This window comes from Lontra canadensis, unplaced genomic scaffold, assembly GCF_010015895.1.
Source record: "Lontra canadensis isolate GAN:19392208 unplaced genomic scaffold, GSC_riverotter_1.0 scaffold92, whole genome shotgun sequence".
NCBI classification, from domain to species: domain Eukaryota; kingdom Metazoa; phylum Chordata; class Mammalia; order Carnivora; family Mustelidae; genus Lontra; species Lontra canadensis.
This window is the reverse complement of record NW_022631086.1, coordinates 5,983,788-5,996,958: the sequence shown is the minus strand read 5'-3', so window position 1 is coordinate 5,996,958 and position 13,171 is coordinate 5,983,788. Positions and strand designations below refer to the sequence as shown.

The 13,171-nt window shown below is 38.7% G+C and overlaps 1 protein-coding gene across 7 annotated transcripts in view; it reads right to left on the bottom strand.

The window, feature by feature from the left end:
- The window catches only part of ARID1B (AT-rich interaction domain 1B), a 429,044-nt gene that overhangs the window by 163,982 nt on the left and 251,891 nt on the right, over positions 1–13,171 (bottom strand). For 6 of the 7 annotated variants that reach the window (XM_032836429.1, XM_032836425.1, XM_032836428.1 and 3 more), the window contains exon 5: positions 11,425–11,466. The exons of the other annotated variant lie outside the window; for it this stretch is intronic. In XM_032836429.1, coding sequence (XP_032692320.1) covers positions 11,425–11,466 — 42 coding nt within the window. The remainder of the gene's footprint in view (positions 1–11,424; positions 11,467–13,171) is intronic. 7 annotated transcript variants of the gene reach the window in all.

Genomic DNA, 13,171 nt, shown 5'->3' with positions numbered 1-13,171 from the left:
CTTAGTGACAGGACACAACAGTAGCCAGGACACAAACAAGATTCAGGAAAGTATGAAAATCAGCCATTTTTTCTGAGAAACAAACGAGATCTATTTATTACTTTTATTATTCAGAACTTAGGAGATTTTCAACCTCTATGCTGTCAGACAATTCAGACACTAAACAATGATCCAGTATCAAAAAGCCAACTGTCAAAAGACCAGAGTACAAGCAGAATTTAGACACAACAAATAGTCTCCCAGACTTTTTCTTGCTTTCCAATCCTGTTATTTTAAAATTATAATATGAAATGTTTTATTTGCATTATTACTTCAAGAACCCTGCATGTATTTTTGTTGGCATATCTTTGCAAATGTACCCACAGGATACATTACTTCAGTTGTAAAATGGTAATGTTAGTGCTTTTTGGGGAGTATCTGTTACACGCATTTATCAGTGGTACATCTGGTATGCAAGTATTAATTCAACAGGTTTTTTTTTCCTCCAAATCTGATTTCTGAAAATCATCTCCTAATATATTCTTTAATTCACATAAATGTTCTACTTGGCTTTAAGCATCTTCCAACATATTGGCTCTTTCAACACCAGTCACTTTGACATTCTCAACTGACTTGCAAAAATTGACATGGCTTGGGTAAAAGCCAGATTTAAGGCAGGAAGAGGGGAGGAGGAGGGTTTTCACCATCTGAAGAAACAAAACTGGCTTTAAAATCTGGCATCGGAGAGAACCTAAAACACACACAATCAAAATCATCCCTCATCTCCCCTCGAATAATTTCTTTGCTTCCTCCCAACAAAATCTTAAGCAGCTTGATGATTATTAATATCGTCACAGTAACTCTATGCTAAGGAATTTTATAGGCAAGCCCAGAAACATGCCTCTAATTATCTGTGCACATCTCAAATGAACAGGTGTTTGAGGGTGGGGACAAGGAGAATATATGCATTTTTATTATTACTAGAGAATTAAGTTCTCAAAAAACAGTGCCAAAATAATGTCCCTGGAGAAAAATGGAGTCAATCAAACTCCAGAATATACAAGTCAATAAGCTTTCTTTCAAGGGTAACTCCTTCCTGCCTTAAACAGGTCACTTCTCAAATCCACAGTACCCGGGGCCATGTTTAATTTCTAACATCCTTGAAACAAACAAACAAACAAACAAAAACAACAACTAACAACAAAACAATGTAAGTCTGACAAAAGCAGGCATGAATTGTTCTGCATTAAGCTCCCCTTCACTCATTTTCCTATATTCACCACCGTTAGAGTAAACATTTCTGCACAAATGCACTTACTAGATCTAGCGACCCTGCCATGCAATCAGGAAAGCCATCTAACCAGTCTGACCTCTACCATCACCTGACCACGTGAGTACTTGGTCTAGGAGAAAGGGAACTCTTACCACACTAAGAACATACTTGCTCATGATAAAATAGTTTATTTTTTATATAATGTCAAAGCATCATATGGAAACCTCACACACTCCTTATTGAGTTATGTAGCTTACTGGGTACTTTGATGCCGATTAAACTCTGCAAACATCTCGTGATCACCTAATACTTCAAACAGTGTGCACATACACATTCCAATCAGGATAAACAGCTTTTTAAAGAAAAATAGTGTTTTCACTGTTGAATACAGATCTAAAAGGATATAAGAGAGCCCTAATTCTCTGAATTAAACCATATGAAATCGCTAACATCAGACTCTTTCTGGGTTGTAAAAATGACGACCCCGTAACGTTCAATCTCAGATACAGTTCCATTACTGGGAAGACTAATCCCAAATACTGCTGTGATTCTGTGTAAAGGGCGCTGGTCTGGAAGGCAGAAACCTGGATTTTTGTTCTACTTTGCCACTAAACAGGGCCTAAAATATGTCACTTTACATCCCTCAGCCATATTCATTATGAAAAAAAAATGAGATTAATATTCTGGGTTACTGAATCTCCTCTTTGAGAAAATGATGAACAAATAATTGACCCACGAATCGAAGTTTCTAGAATTAGTCAAGGTAGCGCTGAAGATTAGGAAAGGAGATTAAATGTGGCAGGAAATAAAATTCCTATACCCCTTTTAAAAATTTTTGCTTTATTTCATAGAAGGATTTGTTTGTAGACAAAAGATACTTATGTTTTTCTCAAGATGATGAGAATGGCTTAGGCTGTAAACAGTAGAGGGGAAAAAAATCGTAAGAATAACAAATGAGGACAGAACTGAAGGTATGACTTAATGACTACAAGAAGAACTGTAGCGTTTTAGGACTAAAAAGAACCTTATCAAGTCATCAATTTTCCAACCTGTTACCAGGACTTAGCATAAAATACAGGTCTGCTCACTTCCAGTTAAGGAGTCTTAACTACAAAAGAGGACAGAAATGCTATTCCATATTTAATCCAAATTCAGAAACTGGGGAAGACCTCAACAACTCTCATGCAACCCCTTATGGCACTCAAGAACTTTAACCAGAAAGTCTGTGTCTGCTGTCTCTTAATGGAGCACGCTTTGGCCTTCATAGTCTTTCGTCTTTTCTAAATTTTATATTCATGTATTCCTCTAAAGGCAGAGTTGAAAAAGAAGCTAAAACAGTCCTTAAAAAGATAATTAAACATGACAAGCAAAACTGCACCAAAATAGTAGAGGTGAATATAAATGGAACATTTCCCCCCAAATCTTTCCTAAATAAGAATAAAGCAGATTTGTTTTAAAATCAAACATGCAAGTGTATGAACCACCAGCAGATGGCAGAAGGAGAGGCTGGGAAATTCTCTAACAAAAGAAGGGAGCAACTCAACATGGATTCCCAAATCACGACTTGAGAATTGCTATGGATTTTTTTTTTCCTTCTCCAGTCTTTCTTTCACGGAGATACAGGAAGTTGTCTTGCTTCACCAATATATATTCTCTAATTTTAATTTAGAGTCAAAGACTGAAGCAGTAAAGAGTAAACTTGGTCCTCTACTTCTCTAAACATTTCTAGTAGATTTTCAATAAATAAAAAAATTTAAATACAAAAATAAATTCTTTATATTTTGAAAAGTATTCTGAGTAAGATTTAAACTTTGAAAAGTAAATATGTGCTGGTTTCATTTCAATAACACTGTTACCTTAAATGTATTTTCACCTAAGTTATATTCACACCCACTTAGCACGTTAGCCAAGTATAAATTCAATAGAAAACACACACTGGTCAGAAAATGCAAACAACTGAGAAGAACCTGAGTTACTGGAGCTTTATAAGGAAAAAAGATACATGTTTTTAAACCCAAGATTAATGTATGCTTTCAGGTGGTGACATTAACAAAAGTAAGGACCTTTTAACCGATTATAATCTCCTATGATGCGAAACTAAACATTCTAAATCTAGAATACTGGTTTTTTTTTTTTAAGATTTTATTTATTTATTTATGAGAGCAAGCACAAAGGAGGAGAGTGAGAGGAAGAAGCAGACTCCCCGCTGAGTAGACAGCCCAACTCCAGAGGGGGCTTGATCCCAGGACCCTGAGATCATGACCTGAGCCAAAGGCAGATAGATGCTTAACAGACTGAGCCACTCAGGCCCCCTAGAATACTGTATTAGTGTTCCCAATATAATCCCAAGCATATCAATGAATGGCCCATTATCGGAGTCACCAAAAGAATGCCTTATTTCATAACCATGTTTAAAAGCTTTTTGTGAAATTCCAGTGGGACATGCTGGCATGGTGAGGTGGTGGTGGTGGTGGCTGTTATTATTATAACATATATATTTGTACCTTACTACAGCAGCAAACTCCTTCTGTTCTCTACTTATCTGCTCTACTCCTTGGGGGTTTATCAATTAAATAATGGCTATTCTGATTGTAAAATGTGCTGTGTCTTGTTCTTATGAATTCTTGGAATTTTCTTTTCTAGACCAGCTCCGGCCAACACACAGCTATTGAAATGTGGCTATTAAAACTGAAGAAATGAATTTTTAAATTTAATTTTCATTAATTTAAATTTAAATCGCTACACAAGGCTAGTAACCACCAAACCGGACAATATAGTTCAGGATGACCAAAATAAACAATGAGAACGGACTGAGCTGGAGACCTGGCAGGTGAACCGGTTAGAAAAGAAAGAAAAATGCAAGTGAACATCGTCCCACTTTTCTAGAAGGTCACATTTCCGGTTATTTACCCAAAGGAGCACATTTGGAGATAGACTACCAGTGCTTTGTTTCGGTTCCTCCTTAGCCATTACGCGAGTTATGACAAATAGTTACAGACTGCATTATAGCATTTTACATTTCGATGAAGGAGGGAAATATAGATGATCTTCATGATGCTGAGATGTCAAAATCCAGGATTAAACCCAAAGGTGACTTAAGTCACTGCCCAATATGATTCCCCCAGCTATACAATTTTCCACAAGCAAAAGTACCTTATTTTAAAAAAGACAAATAAGTTTTGTTTTTATTTTATGTGAAATTATTTTCAGAAATGGCTAATGCCTTTGTTATAATAAGTTTTATATGTTGCCTTGGAATCCACAAGAGTCAGTTAAAGCAATAACACTACAGAGCAGCACACAATGAGATCCGAAAGGAGAATATACACTTGCATCCCTAGAATTTCTTCCTGGCGTAAGATTATCCCAAAAGTTGCGTCAAGAACGTAAGGCCTGTGGCAGCAAAGGTTTACTATTCTCGTGGCATTGCCTGCACGTAACATGCACATTCCACAAGTATTTGTTTGAATGAAATGCTGTGGAATGAAACAGAATGAAATCAACGAACATGACTGCAGAACTTGGATTAACAAAGATAAATTTAAATTAATAGTGAGATAAACTGGAACCAACTGGTTTTCAGTCAACCAGAACCACTCGACAGCTTCCACATTAACATTGAATACATCTCCTTCCAGCGGGGCTCTAGAATACAGAATGCCAAGGCTAATACATTAACTGAGATAATGGGAGACTCAGTGAGAAAAAAACCCCTGAACAGAAAAAAAGGCAGTAGTAATATGTTAACATCCCAGGTTTTCTGCTCTTAACAATCAGAATTGTTAAATCATCAAAAGAGCTCTAAATAATCAGCAACACTTATTTACTGGGAGACAAGCACAAGTCAATATGGATATAAAAAGATGAGCAAAATGAAGTCTCTAAGCTTATAATCTTGCTGGAAAAAAATGCCACATAATAGGAGTTGGGCCAGGCCACACCATGCTGTTTCCCATATACAGATCAGAAGTAAGTTGGCAAAGAGAAAATTCCAAGCACAGCTGACCGCTGGAGAATATGTGGGTTAGGATGGCGCATGTGAAAATCTGTGTGTAACTTCTGACTCCCCAAAACTTAACTACTGAGTAGCCTGCTGCTGTCTGGAAGCCTTCCCAGTAACACACCATTGATGAACGCGCATTTTGTATGTTATGCGGATCGTGGAGTGTATTCTCCCAATAAAAGAAGCTAGAGAAAAGAAATGCTATTAAGAAAATCTTAAGGAAGAGAAAATGCATTTACGTACTGTATCACGTTTACGAAGAACGACTGCGCGTTAAGTGGATCTGCACGGTTCAAACCCATATTGGCCAAGGGTCACTGCCTGAGTATCCTGCCATCTGACCCGCCTTACCTGCAGCCAACGGCCTGAAGTCTGGAAAGGAAACTATAAGTGCAGGGCAGGACATGGAGGGAGTGGGGAAGGCGGCGAGTGCCGTGTAAGCTCAGAGCTGGAGAGCTCAGAAGTCTGCAGTACTGAGGGAAGACATCACAGAAGAGGATAGTACGAACTGAGACTGGAGGGTAGGATGACTATGAAATGCAACAAGAGGACGGGAAAGTACATGAAGGGAAGGCAAGGTACAAGGCTAGGTTCAGAAAGAAGGAAGTTAAAAGGTCAATACAGTTATGAGGCTATGTTGGGGATTAGGAGATGAGCTTAAACTCTGATGTTATTTTTCTCTAAGATATTTAATCAGCATATGGATAAAAAGGAATACATCAGAGCACACAAATTTAGTATTTACTTCAAAAATCTGATTTTTAGGGGGCGCCTGGATGGCTCAATCAGTTAAGCGTCCAATTTTGGACCAAGCGTCTTGGTTTGGGCTAAGGTCACGATCTCAGGCATGGAGCCTGCTTAAGATTCTCTCTCTCCTTCTCCCTTCGCCCCTCCTCCCACCCTGCCCACTGGCTTGTGCATGCATGCCTGAGCATGCGCTTTCTCTCTCTAAAAAAAAAAATCAAATCAAATCTGATTTTTAGATAATTTAAACTTAGACTTTCCTCTAAAAGTAAATTTTAGGTGCCTAAAACAAATACTAAAAATTTTTGCCAAAATAGGATTAAAAGGTGAGTAATATTAAGTATTGAGAGGAAATATTAAATGTTTTTATTTAAATATTAGGAAAAATTATGAAGTCACTAAAATCCTTAATTCTATGTCCACCTTTGCCAGTAATAAGCTATGACTGTGGGAACAAAGAATCCTTTGACTTTCAGCTCCCTACATCTCTAATATGGAGGAAGGCTAGACCAGAGGATCCTGAAGACATCCAGCAGGAGTAAAATTTTAGGACTCTAAGACGGTATAATTACAGGAAAAGAAAGAGGGAAAATGCAGAAAGGAAGAGACGAAATGAGGTGTAGGTCCCGCAATAGGGTTTTAGAGAAAAGGCCTTACTGAGCTTTATACGCCCTCCTTAGGGTTTGGTTTATAAGGTGCGTGGGGGGGGGTGACAGGTTGGCATTTTGCTCCCCCAGCAGGGGCTGGGATCCAGAACTAACAGCCTGAAGGGTGCCCACGAGTGGAGGGCTCTGTCACCTGTGGGCTCCTGTGATGACCTACAGTTTCATCGTTCTTCTTCTCGTTCTTTTATAGAACAGATATGCTTACCCTTGATTTTTCTTACCATTGGGTTTAAAATGACCACCCCACATACATTTTTTGGGTCAGAGTTTCTATCAAAAATTATAAAAAATGAGCATAAAGTGCAGAATTTCTTTTTTTTTTTTTTTTTTTCAAAGAACATGCCAGCCATAATAACATATCAAAGTAATTTCTGGATGTGTGGAAGTTGAATGCCCATCTCGAACCAGAAAACTAATCAGCTGATGATATATAAAACACATTTCCGTTCACCCACCTTTAAAAGGAAAAGTCTTTAAAAGTGATTTTGGTAACCAAATTGTATTATAGCCCAAACAAGTAAGTACTAAGAATTCACCCCAGGAAAAATGTTGTACTGAACCAAGGAGATATTTTTAAATCTTTGTCTAGGTTTTATGCATATTCATTCATTCAGCAAGAGATTCAAGCAGCAGCCCTGGAGCCGGGGGTAGAGGTGCCACCACGAACACCAGGGAGGGAGAATCCAGGACTGAGGCCAGGAGGAGCGCGATCCGGGGTGGCTGTGGAGAAGGAAGCCTGGAACTCAGGGTGGCGCACATAGGAGGAAAATCAGCAGAGCGCAGTCAGGGGAACCAAGAGAAGAGGGCATGGGAAGGAAGAAAGGGCCAACTGAGGCAGATGGCTACAAAGAGGCAAGTCAGATGAAAGGAAGGACTGGGACCTTGGCAAGAGTGGCAGAATGGGGCAGAGGTGAGGGCAGGTGAGCGGAGATGGGAAGTGAGGAGGCAGGTAGCTGTGTGGACCTCACTGGCTCTTAGGACATCCCAGAAAGAGAACAGGCTTTGGGGCTGATCTTCCTGGTTCCCACCCCACTTCTGTTACTCATTAGCTGTGTCAGATTCTATTTCCTTCCCTAGTACTGAGAATAACAACAGCCCTAACTCACAGGGAGTGGGTTAACTACAAATCTTGCTTCTTTATGAATCTTGACTTAGCTATCCACAATAAGCGAGAAACAAAAGATATTCATGATCATGAAATTTGAAAGTAATGTATTTAGATTTTAGTAAGATCTCTTAAGAAATTCACGGAAAAGTTATAATTATCTAGTCTTTCTTTTTAAATGACCCAGGAATATTTTACTAACTTCCCTTTTACTTCTCTACTATAAATCTCTTTGTAGAACTCATAAGCAGCAAACTTTTTAGTCTTTTCTATGTTTAATAGCATAATTTTATATATATTTCCTTAGCTGATTTATCACCTCATTATCATTAGCAACTTTACTTAGTGCATTAATGACACAGAAGACATACTTATCTTGTAAAAAGAACTAACCCATGTTGTCTGCCTCTATGACTCCTAATTTATTATTCTAGAGAATTATAAACTTCTTAATATGTTTAAGTCTTGATGAGAACTAAAGTCAAGATCAGTGATGTATAGTTTGTAGAACCTTCCTTTGCTAATATATTCACTCATTTTTTTTATTTTGAAGCATCTCTCTTCATTACAATTTTTATTTTTGTAAAGTACACATGATTTTAAATTAATTAAGCATCCTTCCAAACTTGTATTGAAAACAAACTCCAGAAAATCAAAGTTGCCTTACTTCAGAGGGAAAAATGAGAACCACTGGAAAACAGCTGGAGTGTGTACCGTGGTATTGTCATTAGCATTTCAAATTCTAAGTTACTTATGACTAAGAAAGGCCCAATAAAATGATGAATCAGGACTTGAGAAACTAAGAGTTGCAATGTATAAGAGCATAGCGATCTCTCATTAGATTAACTTGAAAAAAAAAATTAATCTCAAAGTAGCGTGAACGGTCATGAGAATCTGGAATGCCTGCGAAATTGCTTCCTTGGGTCACAGTCAGTACACTCACACACAAAAGGCTGTTTGTATCTCTGGGTCCCAATGCGTTTAAGTTACTTTCCAGCAAGACTGATGAATTCATGCTTCCATCTTAAGTAAATATGAAGCTTGCAGACTTAGGAGGAGAAGCATCCAAGGGGTGAGTAAGTTGATAGTGCCAAAAAAATAAAAAAAATAAAAAAGGCAAAAAAAGAGCAAAGGCACATTAAAGATCAGCACTGAGAGGATCAGAGACACACAAGGGGCAGACATGCACTCCAGCATTCTACTCATTCGTGAAGGTGATGTCATTAATATATTTCCATGGAGCCAGGTATCTGAGTTCTTTTTCCCATGGCACAAAAACAGGAAAAAAAAAAAAGCGTCAATTATGAGTAAGTGTTCAGAAACATGACCAACACTGAATACCCAGACCTTTTAAGAAACAAGATAAAAATGTATTTGCTGGGGCGCCTGGGTGGCTCAGTCGGTTAGGCAGGTCATGATCTGGGACTGAGCCCTGTGTTGGGCTCCCTGCTCAGCAGGAGTCTGCTTCTCCCTCTTTTCCTACCAGGCTCGTGCTTCTCTCTATCAAATAATTAAATAAAATCTTTTTTAAAAAAGTATTTGCTGACATGCAGATAATGAAGCAGTAACAAAAATTCAAATTTCTCATTTTTAGTTACAAATGTCAACACCAGGGTAACCATACGCAAAGGTGGAAAACTCCCGATTCTTTGAAAAATCACTAAATTATCAGGAAAAATTTCAAACTACTGTCTCTACAAATTGAATTGAAGACTGCAAAAGCAATCTGCTAGTTTAGCCATAAAACAAATGCAAAGCCTTTTACACAGTGGGGTGGACCATGAGAGCTGCTGGTACAATAATCTTCGTAATACTGCCGCCGACTCAGTAAGTATGAAGGATTATGGAGATGAGTTCACAAGAACTGACCCTACAGGTTTATCAAATATGCAATGAATATGCTGCATGCATGCTGGGCATTAAATAAAAAAATGAAAAATTCCAATGATGACGATATGTTAAACACAGCAAATATTACTGAATTAGCTCTATTTCTAACTAGAATTTTCTTTAGTCACTTTTGACAGATACAGAAATAGAAGAAATGTGTTAAGGCAAAACTTGAGTTCGCTTACCACATATTTCAGTATTTATAAAGTCTTATCTTTTTATTTTTAATTTGTATTCGTTTATGATGTAAACCTTGCTAAGCTTATAACCTCAGGACGGCTTTGATTTTGGTAGTATTACAATGTCATCCACCTCTAATTGCAGCACAACTATTAATCTGTCCTAATAAAATGCCAAGTATCCAGAATGGAAAGAAGAGAAAAAATTGGAAAAAATACAACTAATGTTTCGTTTTATGCCAAAGATGGAGCACATGGAGGAGTCAGGAGGAGTCATCACCCACACCGTGTGCTCTCAAGTTTCCAACAGCTGTTCTCAGCTTCTGACTTCCAAAGTAATGGATGGCCCCTACCCTGTACTTCTGTACCTCTACGTGAAAATGAAGTCAGGATCCCCAGTTAAGTGCCTCTTACCAATTTACTTTCACAGTTTAAGAATTACTAGCAAATATGTCCAAAAGGCAAGTCAATCCGATAAAAACCCAACAGGTCTGGAAGACTGTGATTCTAACATCTGTGACTGCTCCACTGCGTGCTCCTTCTCCATGGAACCCACCATCTCCTCTTCTGGCTCATTCTCGGCTCCTACTTCTTCCTCATCCTGCATACCCCAGTGATCACCAGGTCCCGAAGACTCACTGCCTAAGGACTTCTTTCCTCTCCCACTCTGCTGGCTCAGGTCTGCACTGCCCTTCCCCTGATGCATTCAAAGGCCCTTCTTTGGTCTCTGGCAAATCCATCCTCCACAAGGTGGCCAAAATCACCTAAGTTGTAAATCCAACCACTACTTGGCTTAAAATCTTTTAACAGCTTCACATTTTCTATAGGATAAAATTCAACTCTTTAACCTCCTCAACCTCCGATCTTATCACACAGGCAAAATTTAACTACTTTTAGCTCCCTCCGATTTTTTCACGGTTGTCCTCTGACCTGAAAATAGTTCTCGTTTCTCTTGTCCTCCTCGATTGCCTAAATATAATCCACTCTCTCAAGGGATCAAGCTCCTAGAATGCCTTCCCACTCGGTTCCTCCCACTCCTTCGAGCCTCCGCATAGCTCTGGCAGGGAGGCAAGGACGCTACAGGACAACTGATCTCTTTATAGGCCTCCCAACGGATCGTGAGCAACTGAAGGGCGGGAATTGAGATTTAATTTAGTCGTGACTGGAACAGGGGGACTCAAAAAATATGTGAAGCAGGGATAACAAATAAATGGATTAACGAAAGTCGAGTGGCAAACCGAAATAGTGCTTCCGTAATATTCCGGGTGGCACTGCAGTGCCCCCCCTGGACTGGGAGCCACTGAGTAGATCCTGTTCCCCAGCTAATCCAAACTTAAAGGTCAGTTACTACCAAATGAAATTCTTGTTTCCTGTACTGTTTCTTATATTCCCGACATCAGAGAAAGAAGGTAAAGGAAATACTACCATAGTCTAATCTGAATGACAACAGAGGGGACATCTTGAACTCTGGAAGATTTCTAGAACCTCTGCATTTGATAATAAAAACAAGTTCTATCTGTTGAGGCTTCCGATCCACTCGCGGGAGCTGATGAAACCTACCCAAAAAGCTACATCAGACTACACACCTTGAGTCCAAAGGCGGTATCCTCCGAGGTCAAGACTTCAACCTGAAATCATAAGGAAAAAATAATTTAGGCACTCTCAAAAATGTTCTTCGAGTCTAGCCGCAGATGCCAGAGCACAGGCATGGCCTGGAACTAAGAGTCTGGAGAAAACTGGTATTCAATTTACGTCAGGCATCAAGAAAGAAAGATCTGGGATTCTCTTCAAGAGTTGACTGGGGATAAACACAGGTCATTGCCCTGGGCTCCAGATTTAAAACAGGGCGAGCGCCTATCAAATTAATGCATTTGCCATCATGTCCAAGTGGTGGTGTAAGTTCCTCAAAATGATCTAGAAGTCAGAAGAATCAACTTTCTCAGTTAAATCATGAGATGCTGCATATATGTTGTGATCTTTTACGGACAGTGAGGGGAAAGTTATGCTTCGTAAAGCAATTTCATCATGCTTATGAAGCTGCTAGTAATTTCTTGTCCCGCTCCCATCAGAGTGGGTAGTCCTGAGTCTCTGGAATGTTGCAGAGCAAGAGTGCCTGGAAGCAATACTCAGGAAAAGGCAGGCAGAGTCTAAGCAACAAGTTGTGAAATGATGGCAAAACTTCAAAATTGCCTGTCAGTCTTGTGCATGAGAAGACAGAGCTCATTAACATGAATTTAAAAAGCTGCATGGAACAAGACGTGTATTGATAATTACTGTTTTTTAAACATATTATTCAGTCTGGTTTGTAGAGCTTTTAACTTTGACTACTACAAAGTACCAATGTATTATGGAAAAGAGCAAGGAAAGAAGGCAACGGAATATGAATATTTTTAAGTGTCTGCAGAAGACAGGGGGCGGGGCACTAATATCAGACTTGCCGGCTACACTGTGAGTTTTCAACCTTTTAAAATCAGGCCTTTGTGGTAGGTGTTTAAGCAGAAGGCATACAGGCCTATCGAATGTATCTTGCTATAAAACAAAATTGGATTCTTCCCTTGAGGGAAGGAAATTCAGAAAGGAAGATCATTTCAGGAAGATTGTCATCCAGTACAAAAGTAAAGGGGTCAAAAGAGAAATGAGCAAGAAATTGTATTCTCCAACTGCTTGGCTGAAAGTGAGGCTCCCCCACCACCTGGTACCTGATAGAGACTGGGGCATAAAGCAAGAGAAACACATGATTAGGTATTGGGAAGATGACCAGCCTCATTTTGATGAAAACCATATGTTGCTGATACCAAACATGAAATGTTGGGTCAACTGTAGTACAAAATCATTGTAAGATTCACTGGTAGTATGTCTGTTAACACTTTGATTTCCAAAGCTAATTGTTAAAGTTAGAAGCAAGATCATCTTATAGACTTTGTTTCAGGGTGGGGGAGGGGGAAGCAACAGTTTATTGGCAATTTACATGTTTGAATTTCCTAAATCCTGTCTTTCACAATACTAGCTTACTAACCTCAAACAGTTTTACACTGAAACCTCTAATCAACATTGAAGACTTTAGTTAAAGCCAAGGACAAACAACAAATTCGCTGAACCTTAACTAAAGTAAACATCATATGACATTTACTCTTAAATTATATACATAGATCATATCTGCATATATTAATGTTAGGTACACTCACCCTTTTGATGTGATATTTTAACACACACACACAATTATTTAACAATATATTAGAAGTTTAAATCTGCAAAAACCATTCCCAAGGGAGTTCTGTGTTTGCTTAACATATTATAAAAGTCAAAGTAGCAAGAAAATTCAAAAGCAAATAG